Source organism: Phalacrocorax carbo, chromosome 17, assembly GCF_963921805.1.
Source record: "Phalacrocorax carbo chromosome 17, bPhaCar2.1, whole genome shotgun sequence".
In the NCBI taxonomy this organism is placed as follows: Eukaryota; Metazoa; Chordata; class Aves; order Suliformes; family Phalacrocoracidae; genus Phalacrocorax; species Phalacrocorax carbo.
Genome location: NC_087529.1, coordinates 6,703,089 through 6,716,558, shown reverse-complemented (window position 1 = coordinate 6,716,558; position 13,470 = coordinate 6,703,089). Strand labels below are relative to the sequence as shown.

At 41.7% G+C, this 13,470-nt stretch overlaps 1 protein-coding gene across 10 annotated transcripts in view; it reads right to left on the bottom strand.

The window, feature by feature from the left end:
* Positions 1-13,470, bottom strand: part of SGSM2 (small G protein signaling modulator 2) — a 72,565-nt gene that overhangs the window by 45,125 nt on the left and 13,970 nt on the right. For 9 of the 10 annotated variants that reach the window (XM_064468164.1, XM_064468169.1, XM_064468170.1 and 6 more), the window contains exon 2: positions 12,678-12,753. In XM_064468164.1, the coding sequence (XP_064324234.1) occupies positions 12,678-12,753 (76 nt within the window). Of the gene's footprint in view, positions 1-2,945; positions 2,965-12,677; positions 12,754-13,470 lie in introns of those variants that run through there. The other variant, XM_064468173.1, reaches the window with a different exon arrangement.

Here is a 13,470-nt window from a genome sequence, read left to right as displayed (position 1 = left end):
CTGAAGAAAATAAGAACAAGTGAAAAGGGGAGCATGATAAAGAAGCAATCAGATGCTCATGGTCTCCAGCTGCTGTTGCTTTGCCTAGCTAATCACAGATCTGCCCAGTTTGAAACCAATTTTATTATCAAGTTATAGCACGCTATGTCATTGAGAAATGCACGCTGAGTAGACATACCCAGCTGTACCTGCATACCAGCTAAGCAGCAAATGACTGCCAAGGAGATATCCAAATTTGCTCCTTTGTCCAAAGGGTGCTGCTTTGTGCATTTTATGGAAGGGAGAGAAGCTGAACAGCAAGCATGTGCCTGTCAATTCCCATTTGACTTTCTCTCTTCAAATGCCAAGAATAAGGGATTTCACGTGACAAATCCAAGGATGCTCATGGGACACTAGGCATAGATAATGAGAGAGCTTGCTACAGCCAAACTCTCACTCCCACCTGCCCCACCTGATTTTCAGTAGCTCATTCATCAAAACCCAAGCCTGCAACAACCACTGCAAACGAGATGGAAGGATTCCCTCATCTATCAGAACAAAAAATACTAAAAAAAGTGGTCCATTTCAAACTAACATCTACCTCAGACCTCTGGTGCTGTGATTTAAATATCATAGCACGGGGTATGAATGACATAAAAATATCTGCGAACACTTCTTGATTTTTAGGGTTTCAATCATTTTCAGGGTTGCAATCATTTTCAGGGTTGAGCACGTAAACCTCTGGAACGAAAGAGTTGGGATGTCACTGAGACAGAGGAGGTACCCTTAGTATAAAGAAAAATAAAATTGCTTCATAGATTAGAAGAGCAGGAAGCAAGAGAATAAGAAATAAAGGTCAATTAAGTATTTTCTTTATAATCACAACCTCAAGCCAATGCCTCAGTAATTAAGTACAACTCATGCTTTATAACTGGGCATCCCTTAATAGCTACATGCGTCAGTTAACTGTGCTGATGCATTTCTTCCACTGCTGATGTATGACTTCAGTACTTTCTTTTAGCATATATCCATTTTTTGTTTCACCACCAGGCTGCGGACATCTGAAGCTTGCAGCTTCACTGCAAGTCTGGTACATTTATTACACATTCTCATTTACAGCAGCCCTAACATGGTTATATTACATCAGCAGCAGCACTGCTAAGAGATAGGTATCTTAGGGAGTTAAAAGGCGCTGTATTTCTACTGTAGCTCTTACTCTGACTGGCCCAGTGTTAGATCAGCTGGGAAGGCAAACTGTTTTCATATTTAATTTCATTTTCATTTCAAGCTGCAAAATGAAGACCTTTAAAGTACCTATTACTTTTATTAGTGTTTGCAGTAACGTAGCAAATCACTTGGAGTCCACGGCAGGGAACATAGCAAGGTGACAGGTACTAGAAGAACACCAAGTATTTTTATTTTACAACAGCACAAAGAGATGTTACCTGTGATCAGGCCTGCACAGAACCAGGTCCCGTGCAACTGTACGGGGAGACAGTCTCTGCCTTGAAGACTCCATCAGTAAAAGTGCACTAGATAAGTATCAGAAAAAACCCTTTCCATTTCACTCTTGGAGGACTCATGTGAAAGGAGATTCACTGTTAAAGAAATGTTGAAAGCACACTATAAAAGAATTATTGAATTTGAAAACTCTGCTTATAGTTAACTGGATGGTTTGAATCCAAAGCAGGAGAATGCACCTTTCCCCCCTGGAAGCAAGGCACAAGCACCAGTTAGTGGGACTGAACATCCAAGGCTGTGTGGTTTAATGGTCCAGTTCACCTGGACTCAAGCTACTTGTGTTTTGCTCTGCCACGCAGACAGGACTCTGACATCATATTTTCAACAAACTCCTGCAGGGGAAAAAAAAAAAAAAGATATCTAAATGGACGATTCTCAGCTCTAAACGTAGTTCTGGCTGGGAAACATCAGGGCTGGAAGTTGGTGAGTGCTCCTCTTTAAAATCTCTATCATGAAGTTTCAAGGATCTCAATACCCTTCAGAAAATGGAAGTGTTTCCATTAAACACTATTAAGGCTATATCAAAATTACTGAGGTTTCTTTAAATAATTGAATATGATCCAATTTCATGGCCCAGGACTAAAGTAAAATGTTTAGCAGAGTGCTCTAAAAAGCATGAGAGTATAATTCACTTCTCAAACTAAAAACACGTGCAGTTGAAAAACTGTTTGATTTCACATCACAGCTAATATTCGCTCTCTTTTTTTCTTCCTCTCCTCTACAGCACGCCACTCATTACTTCAAAGCAGTCATCTCTGGAGCACAATCAAAAGCTTTTAAATTTGTGTGAAAAAAATTTGCTTTCCCCAATTATGATCATATCTCTGGTACTCTCTTTGGGCTAATGTGTTTATGAAGTGAGGTAGAACCTCTGTAACCTGTTGTATAAGCATTATTCATCACTGAAAACGTTTCATTTATTTTCCAAACAGGAATAGTAATACAGGGAGGCTCATATTTTGTTTATGAGACCTGCATTTCCATAGCAGATTAACTGCATTCTTTAAAAACATCAGTGCCAAGGGTAGAAAGCCAAAAGAATTAAAATAATAAAATGTCTGGTTTAAGAGGTTATTTACATCTATTTCTACCTAAGTTACGTTTCTGTGAGCTAAGAAAAAAGGAAGGAGAGGAAACCCAATTCTTAATTTTCAGTCAGATCCTAGGAGCACTGTGCTATCTAGAAGCCTCAAGGCAATCACCTAAAAAACCCAGAGCATAAGGCATCTCTTCCTAATGGGGCTGATTTTCAGAAGAACTGGAAGGCTAGAACTCCAGCTGAAATTGATGGGAAGAGCTTGTTGTGTGGACAGTCAGGACGCTTCAAATATGAGCTCCAGACTAGATCCAAACCAATCCCCTGTTCTTTTAATCTGTTAATGTTTTGCTGGCATACTTTAAATAGGAGGCAGAGAAATGGCTTCTGTCAGGAACTTATTTCTCACCTTAAAAACAAACAAAGGAGAGTTTCCCACATTGCCGCCTTCCACGATTTTACTGCAAGTAGTCTGTGGATATTTGACATTCTTCTGAAAGCTTTACCATCTTGAAACATGCCACTGGATAAGAATCTCTGGATAAGAAATGTATTTAAGAAATACATTTCTATTCCTCACAGTTGATTTTATTTTCCTGTCATGAACTTTAATCCAGTCTTGTAATTTAGGGCCACGAAGGAAAACATTTCTGACTCACAAATTTTCATTGCTTGGGGCTGGCAATTGTGACGTTTGGTGACTCTAATAATTGCTTGGATTTCAGGTCCCGAACGAGAAAAAACAGAACACAAGCTCCAGCATCATGCAGTCATTGGTTCCTAATTAGATCTTCTCTTTCAAACATAATTAACTTCATGCAAAATGGGATAACAAGTCATCATAAGACCAATGAAGAAGACAGTCCCACAACTAACCACATTTTTGTGCTTAACCCTTATGTATGTTACCAGCTTAGATTCCTAACTATCACTACCAGGCACTCCTGCACCTCAGACATGCTACACGTCCCTGAAATACCCAGATATCTGGTCTTGAGGAGTCACCTGGTTTTTCACTGCCAGCTTTGACAGAGTCATATCCAGGATTTCAGCTGAAGCTATTTGATTGTATTCCTACAAATATTTCCAGACCCTGAAACTTAAGACCTTAACTGATCTCAGACGAAGCATGTGGCTGCAGAAAATGCAGCCACACAACTGCTTTCCTATTGTCTACCACCTCCAAAATTAATGGAGTACTCATCTGCTTTAGGAAGCTGTGACAACACCTAATTAAAGCTGGGCCGTAACCGTTAAATTGTTTGACAGAAAGTCCAATCTTAATAAGTGTCTTGCAGATTAACTGCCATCATGTTACGTACTGACCTGCCTCTAAAATGGGAACAGGACCCAAGAACCAGTCTGTTTTTCAGAATCTTCCAGTCCTTTCACTGCGAACAGATATTGACTGATATCGAGCTATATGAACTAACATTTCCCTCTAGTTATTTTCCAAGAAGGAAGCATCTTACACTGACAGTTATCCAAGCCTAGGTGCCCCAGGGCTATGTGAAAGCAAACTGCAGTGGGTGGATATGGGACCTCCACATTAGGCCTTCTCTTCAGCACAGAATTAAAGCCTAAAGCAGAGACACTTCAAAAGCACTTGTGTGCAACAGTTTTCCTCTGCTTTGCTTCAGAGAACAATAAATGCTTGTGCAGTCCTGATGTACGCAGACACTGTAGGAGCTCGAAAGCAAAAGCACACAATATGAGATACACTCTGACAAGACAAACAGGGCATAAACAGTTCAAAGAAAGTTATTGCACCAGGTCAGCAACTCCTTTGAATGAGATTTAAAACTCCACACTCTTTAAAAAGACACTGAAATAAGTGTGACAGGACTTCCAAGCTCACATCCTCAAAAGCACCACACAGGCTAGTATCGCTGGCATCAAGTCCATAGAGTAACACGAGTACCCTGACGGGGAACACTGGCAGACTGCATCCAATACGTACACAGGTTAAAATAGACAAAACACTGTGTTCGTACCGCTCTACCTGAAAAGGAATACAAATACTAGCTAAACAGTATTTCACAGAAGCAGCCATTTTCATCCTGGAGTCCAGCTCTGAAGTAACACAATCTGTCCCGAGACAAGATCGTATTCTAGTATCATTGCACCGGAGGAAATGTAGGGAAGCTGAAGGAGCTATGTCACATCTTCGAGGAGCATATGAGGAAAAACTATACTCATGGAAGAAGTAGCTTGATAATATTTACCTACCACCTGGCACATCGTGCCTATAGACCTGGAAGTCATCCACAAAGGAAAGGATACATCCTGCAAAGTTGGCCGGGAGCACACACAGCGCCGTACAGCCGCCGCATGGACCTCCTCACCCATCCACCTCCTCACTCGCCCTCCTCTCTACCATGTCCAGCGACTACCAAAGGTTTTGCAAGCAGCTGCCTCCAGAGAAGACTGGACTGGTAGCTGGGCAAGTCAGCACTCAGTTCATGTTCAGGCAAGTGTCTGTTCACTTTGGGACCGCAGATGTCAGCTGAAACGGCTTAGGCCATCTCTCCAACACATTATTCATACAGAGAAAGATCACCGCTTCAAGGACTGCTTACTAATGTGAATTCATTATATCACAAGCTCCCCCCAGTGCAGTGATTACATCTTTCTTTTGTTTAAAGGGCTGCATGCATGACTAAATGTAGTCACAGATAATGTATAAACACCTTTATTTAATATTCAGATCGAGCTCTGCAGCCAAACCATATTACCTTTCCCAACGCATTACTGGACAGATCATGAGATGGGTTTTTCTTTTTTTAGATCTGCGATATTTAAACACAGCATTACCCAGAAAAAACCAGTAATTTTCATCAGTTCATAAAAGAAGAAAAGCAATATGCATAATGGAAATGAAAACAACAAAACCTGAGGTTAACGCAGCTCAGTCAAGGGGCTTGTCTCCTAGGCTGAGCAAACCCAGCTCTTTAGTCTCCTCTCACAGGAGAGGCTCTCTGTTCCTCATCTCTGTATGTTGAGTCTGGAATTGACCAGAATACGAAACTGCAGGTTCTTCTGCCAGTATTCTCAACAAATCTATCAAGATAGAATGGCAACTTAATATTCGAAACAGCAAATTTACTGCCAGGGTCTTAGAGGGGAAAAAATCTTCTGGTCTGTAGGTCTAGTCTAGATAAAGCACCGCTTTAGAACAGCTTCGGAAGGCAAAGGTAATTAAATGAAACTGAGGTAAGGAAAAAGAAAGACTTCCAAATGCCTCTGAAGTGAAGGACTGTAACCTACACTGGGGGTAAATCAAATGATATTAATAACTGGAAATGCGAAGAAACAACACATGTCAAGTACCTGAAGTATACCAAAAAAGACACCCAAAGTATCAAGAAAACAAAAAGAAGATCGGAATTTTGCTGTTTTCTTTGATGGAAGAGCTTCAATGCCTTACAGAATTTGAGTTCAGTTTCTTTGCTGTTTAGTTTACAAGTGGTTAGATCGCACTCGCACCAACATCTCAGTATCAACAGGAACACAGGAAGCAATTCAGAGAGGTGCTGGCTCTACAGGTCTTCCCTTCCTTGCCAGCAAAAAATGCAGCAGTACAATAAAACCAGAGAAAGCTGCTTTAAAAATCAAATCCAAATTCTCTGATTCTGTGATTGTAAACGTCAAATCCAAACCTACAGCCTACTCCCAGGTGACCCAAGATCAAGTTCAGACACTCGAGCAGATCGGTACTGCTGCTGGCAGGCAGCCAGTTAACAAGACCAGGCATCCAGAGAGCTCAGAAGCAGGCGGTGCAGTTGTGAGGCTCTAGACCAAATGAAAGCCTCTTGCTGCAGTGCGCCAAACAGAGCTTCCTTGTGCAACTCCCCTCTACCACCCCCCAGGTGAAACAGAAGAAATTTGGCTGCCACAATAAAATAGATTTATAAATATTTTATGCATAATGCCCATAGCACTCTAAGGAGGAGTATCCCAAGAGAGGAGAGGCCTCTTTTTGAAGCCACCCAGTGGTACCACACCGACCATTTTGGTTCACTGTAGACATGCACCACGCACCGCTACAAGGAACATAACTGCTGCAGCTATTGCCCTTCCTCCAGCGTGAGGGGCTCCAAAGAAAAAGTGACACCAGCCACTGATGTGGGGGCAAAGGAACAGACAACAGCGATGCCCCTGCAATAAACCCATCCACTTCCCAGCACAGGTCCATGGGGAGGTCCAGTGGCACAGCTCCCAGGGACGGTGACAGAACCCCCAGCTCTCTTGTCTCCATTCATTGCTCCCCAAGGAACAAGTCCAATGCAAACCTGCAATCCTCAAAGATTTAACTGAAGCCTCAAGCACAACATTAAATACTGTTCTACAGTTCAAAAGCAGAACGGGCCTTTTCATTTCAACCACAAAGGGATTCTGTAGATTTTAATTAATGGGTTTAATTACTGGTAGCAGATTTATTATTCAGGCCAAAAAAAAAGCTTTTTGTGCAGTTCATCCCTTCCCTAATTCGAATAAACATCTCATTGAAAAGCCAAGCTCTGCACATTTGACAGTGCCCAAGTTACCATTCTTACTCAAGTTTACTGCTAACCTTCCTCCGAAACACAGTAACTACATTCACTCTGAGAAGCAGGCACGCTGGATTTACATCTAAACAATACACGTTTTGATTCTGGCACACTCCAGCTCTCAATAATCTACCTGAAGTCTATGGCAATTATTTTACAGCATGAGAATTCAGGATTATTTCATTTAATGCACTCAAAATATTTATTCAAAGAGAACAAACTACTGAGGCTCGTTTCAAACAATATAAAAATACCTTTGAATTATAAACCAGGTCAAGCACAGTCAACTCCTATGAACAATAATTTAAGCGAGTCAATTCAAGGTTCACATTTCCTTTAAAACAAACATGCAGCCAATGCTGAACATTTTGTACAATCCCAGTTTTTATTTGTCAGCATCCTTGCTACACTTAAGTAATAATTACACTAATCAGAACAATACTCTCTTAACTTCACTGAGGGAGATATTGTCTGGACGAAGTTTGTTTTCAGAGTAGTTACCAATTTACCTTTACAAACAAGTCCTTAAAAATATACTCTATGTTTAATTACTATTATTACAGGAGCAGCGTCTTTCTGGCAACATAACCCATTTATCAAGTACCCACTGTGTATATGGCTTGCTTTAAGAGTCTTTTTCAGGAGAAGGCTCCCCACATACTCAGTTTTTTCCCCTCCTCCCATGAATAATGCATACAAAAGGAGCACACAGTTTGAGCAGTCGGGGCAGTTCTTACAGCTCTGCACACAGAGTAAACAAGCAAAACATCAAGTGCATTAAACCAATGTCCCGGTGACCCATGCTGTCGCGATGAACAGGGTCCAGCCACCTGTTCCACCGTGGATGCAATGATCTGGCAGAATGGCAGATAACGAAGATAAGCCTGCAGAAGCCTTTCCCAAAGTTTCTCTTTCCCAATGTTGCTGGAGGCATGCAGACCTTGCAAGCTGGGCAGAAGCCCCAGCCTGTGCCCTGCTGAAGGCACCAGCTCTGTAAAGTGTTCTTGGCTGCCCCAGTTCCTCAGGGCTACCTTGCCGAGCCAACAGGACAACAGAGCTCATCACACTCGCATCAAATGCATCCACTGGATACGAGACAGCTCTTTGAAAAACATCAAAATGCTAGTTTCAAAGATGAGATTGAAAGTGTCTGAAGGGCTTTTTTTTAATGACAAGTTAAAGAATGTTATTAAGCACAGTTTGAATTTGCGTTGTACATCTGGAGTAGAGATCTTAATCTGGGACATTTCTAGCTTCTGTGAAACGTTCTGTACAACTTTTTTCCTTTCTTTTTTTAGATGAAAGGGGTAGAAGAGAAGAAATATTAAAAAGTGAGTTAATGAAAGATCTTGACTGGACACATAAAAGAGACCACTCGGAGAAAATCAGTCCTGTAAGATTCACAACGTGAGCTACACACCCTTGAAGATGTCAAGAACAACATTCAGGTAACCTTGTCTTGGATCCATTCATGAATAAGGCATGCTCCATTACGTTAGCTGTATGAAGCTATTTTAAACAGGTTTTAATTCTTTGCTTATAGCAGCATGTTACTATCAGATCTAAAGACAGGCAACCACGCAGGAAAAGGTTTAGCAAAATTACAGGCAGTTTTTGGACAAACACAGTAACCGTTCAGTAAACTGAACTGGAAAACTCTGCTTGCTGATTGCTGGTAAATACACATTAGGTAACTGCAGAGAGAGACAGACAGAAGAAAAGCTTCCTTTCTTCTTCCCCCTTTCCCTCAGAAGTGTAAAAGCTGGGAAGGGCTAGTATTCCTGGCACGAACATGACCAGCCATGAAAACTTCAGGGGAGCTGGTGGAAGGAAGGATGCAGGAGGAGAGCGACAGCATTCTCCCTGGCCTGCAGAGACGGCACTCAGCTGAATGAGCAGGGCACGGTCCCTACATCATGCGATGTCAGCTACCGTTACTAAGGAAACGGCACCAGATAACCCAGGCTGAAAGCATCCACATCCAGTTTCTAACAGAAATGCCTGTCCACTGAAGACGCTATGAATATCCACAGAGCTTGCATCATTTCATTATACTGATCGACAACACAATACCGGTGAAATTCACTCAACAGCAACCTGTAGCCCAAAGAAATTTGGAATTTTTGTCCCAACGTGGCACACATTAGCCACACTGCACACAGTCCAGATTGAACCACTACAGCTCTGGATGACAGAGCTAGATCTTTTATAAATCAGAAAGGATGAAAGAGTAACTGGAATGTAACCAGGTTATAAACTGGGTTGAGAACAAATACAAAAAAATCTGCATTCATTGCTTCCCCACAGGGATGAAAATGTCAGCATCATTTTCCTTCTCTTAAATCACACAGGTGCAGACTACAGATTGTAAGCAGAGTCATTACAGTTACAACAAATCTCTCCTGCTGGATGAGCAGAACTGACCGGCACAGAGGCTTTATTCCTGCAGGGCCCAGCAAGGGTGGCACGGAGCTGCCCCAGGTCTGGGGAATGGCATTTCCTTCAGGAGCTTGCAAAGGTGAGCTCACTGTTTCACCCCCTACACTCAACACGTGAGACAGGTAGTGCTCAGACTGTGTCTCCTATCTCAGTACATGTGTTTTCTGTGCTCTCAATTAAGGTGACCTTGGGGCAGGAAAGGGGCTTTCCTACCCACAGGATGCCAACATATCTTCATAGAGTCAAATCCCATATAAGCTCCTCTAGACTTGCAAATGAACCCTACACAACATGAGCTGCTCTTCTGTCCAGCTGCGCCCTATGGATTGCATCCAGGACCAGAGAGACACGTTTCAAGGGCTAGCCAGACTGTCATAAAACCCATTCAGGCACAACACCCTGCAGAAATCTTCCATGAAAAACTTCCTTCTGCTTACCAGATGATGCACCTGAGCTCTGTTCAGAGACGCTGTAGTCCAGCATGGGGCTGAACAGTGAACACCGGGTCTGCCATCTCAGCCTTGGAGTTTCTTGTCCTTACAAACCCCATGTACCATAACAAAGAGGCACCAAAGCAGCGTGTGGGAAAAGTGGCAAGCACTATTTAATCGGCACCTTCAGCCATTTAGGGCCTAGGAGAGCTAGGAAATTTTCAGTTACTGATGCAGACAAGCCCTGAAAATCAACTACTGTGTATGTAAGAGACTCTTGCTAAACCCAGCCTTGCAGGAGAGTAAAATGATTCACAAGAATTCTATATTTATAACAAAGATTCACTGAAAGTGACTCATGTACTGAGCCAATATAATTTTAAATAGAAAGGAAAAACCTATTGAAGAGGCACATGAAACTGGAGTGGGGGAGGGAAGAGAACTGCACAGGCAGGTGGGCCCAGCCAGGAGCTGTTAGCCAAATCTATGGGAAACTGTTTCTCCATTCAGTTAGTTGAAGTGATAGCAGAACATCCAGCTTCACCTACTTCTGGTTTAGAGATAATTAAGCCCTACATTCAAAGCAGCTGCAGGTTAGAATACTTCCTTAGGATAGGCAGGATTACTGGGCAATAACAGGGAAGCTCATGAAGAGTTATTAGTTTTTCAGACCCTACAGAATTCAGAACACAAAGCTAACTGGAGTCACAGCAGGAGGGAGGGAGAGAGAAATATTAAGAAGATTTTACAGTATAGCTAATTTTAGCCAAGCAGATTCTAACAGAAATAGCTGCCGCCCCACCACCCCTTACATCAACACTGCAGAACATCTTCCTGAATGTAATTTCGGAGACGGAGAACAGACACGCAACACTAGGAGCTCTCCAGATCAGATAGCCTGCCACAAGGGCATAGGCTCAGGGTTTCTTCACCTGCTCCTATCTCTGGACCATTTTTCTCAGTTACTTTTTCTCCTCTGTATAGTACAAATATACAGTAGATAAAAGAGGAATGTTTGACATAACCACAATTTAAATGGAGGAAACGGCTACAGTCTGTATTAATAGCAATAAAAAGTTAGCCAGAGAACATGGCCAAATCTTGCGCTCCCGCACTGAATATGTAGGGATGAATAAATTATCCTAAGCTGTAAGTAAAATATAACTTGGAAACAGCAAGCAGGCTAGTGTAAGATTAGCCTTGCATATATAATAACCATGCACAGCAGAACAGGTTGGAATTTCAGTGTTGCAATACGAAAAGTTCACTATTCTCAGACTTTGGCTTTCAGTAACGCGTCAATACTTCTTTGTCTAAACAGTCTACTTATCTCCAAAGCCAAATCTATCTTCCACTCTTCTTAACCTCTCCACTGTCATCAAGACATAACTGGCTACGCTTGGCTGCAAATGCTGCATTCTGTGAAATCCAGAAGTGTTTAGATGATGGCTGTTCTCCAGTCATTCTCAGCATCGCTCCCAGTTAAATCTTCAGTTTGAAGCATGAAGAAAAAGCAGCCAAGAATTCACAGGACAACACACATATTTACAATTGTACATAGCTTTAATTCTCTGCAGTTATCTTGCTAAGATGTTTCTCCACTCACCAAAGTCTGATGAATAGTGTTAATAATTTATTGGCCCTAGTAAATTATGGGCTAGATTACAGACCAGCATTCAACAGTTCCTTCTTGGGCACTGAATGAAGTGGCCAAGTCTCCAAAGGAGTTCTCGGTGTGAACTCTTGGGAGCTGACCTGTACTGAGAATCCAGCATTGGACCATCCTTTATCCACCCACCCACACAGGGTCTGCTTCACTCCATCATCACAAGACACACATATCAGTCTAAGTCTGCAGGGACCAGGCAAACAACCACCAAATTTTAGAATTTATTCAGACTTTGAGCAATTCACAGAGTTTTGAAACAGCAGCTGCTCTTGGTATGCCTGATGTTATCTGCAAAGAAATTTTATTTTCTTGCTAATTCTTGGTAATGCAACTTCCAAAATACGGTAATGAGGAGAAGTCACCAACTTAATGCCTCACTGATTATATTAAAAAATATACAAAAATGTCCACAATGTCAAAGCCTACACCTCAATCTCTCAAATGCACCATTTATGTAACACAGCATCCAGTGCACAGGGGAGAGCTGTGTGCTGTGAAGACCAGAAGCATGCCAGTTAGCCAGCAGCATGATGCTGGACAGAAAAGTCACTCAGATTGTCATAATTTCCCTTCTTTAAAAAAGGAAACATCTCTTTCAATGACTTTTTGGGCTTGATTCTGTCACCTATACCCAAAATCAGACACCTTATTCTTCAAATATATTGAGACAACTTACAGAACAAAGTACCTGAAGCTGGAAGGTAGCTGCCCATTTTTAACCCATGACTGTGAAGGCTTCATTTTTTGACAGTTATTCTCCGGGTTGTATCTTACCTCTAAATATATTTTTTTTCTTAATCTACTAAGGCTTCCTAGTAAATCACCTTGTTCTTTTGGCTTGGTACTTATTTTGGATAATGCCATTTTCATAAGAATTACTTTCTTATTTGTAATGTACACACAGATGTAGCAAATGTAAAGGAAAGGTGCCATGGGCCTGAACTCCATGATTTCTAATATTTAAATGCCTGTATTTACCTCTGAGAGCTGAGGAAATACATTTCTATAGGAAAAGTAAGATCCTGTAGTGTTAGCTTTTTTGTGTCATTTACCACATAAGGCGATGATGTGACTGCTGTCTTCATGTACAAATTTCCGGGTGACAGCTTCTTCCATGATCTGCTTTACCTAAAATAAATAAAAAGAAGTGATTATAAGATCCCAAGACAAACCAGCACAGCATTTAGGAGTTTCAGTTTCAACCTTTGCTTGCCCTTTCCCCATCACCAAAAGACTAACAACTCACACAAGTTACTCTTTGCAGGGAAGGAAGGATGAAAGCATTTAAGAAGGGAAAGGAAAGACAAACCTGAGCACCTTTTCATGGGATGAGGGAACCTTTGGTAGAACAAGGACAGGTCTGTTTGGGGTGTGCCCCTATAAAAGGATGAATCATTTCAGAGCACCCAGAGCGTCCTCCAGAGAACTTTTTCAGCAGAAGTTCCCAAGGGCTGTGCAAAACTTTAACTAATCCTTGGCCTTCCTGCATATAGTTACTTTTCCTCATGAAACAAGACTATGTAGTGCCATGTGCTCTTTCCAGCTGTGGTATTCTGCTCTTCCTCAAGCACAAAGAATCCCTGAGCTGCACAGACGTGCATCCCAAGAGAAGTTTACAGCAACCTTTCTCCTATTTGGGGACTTTACATACCACGGTAATTAAAAATGATGCTCTCAAACCTCTGCTGCACCAGACACTATACTAAAATAATATAGCACCTACAGAGAAGACAGTGCCTTCAGTTTTTGCTTCTAGACACAATTTAACAATTACAGCAAATACAACTACATTTATCACACTTTTTACTGATTTAAAATAAAGTTCCTCTCCAGTTTCAGGGCTGA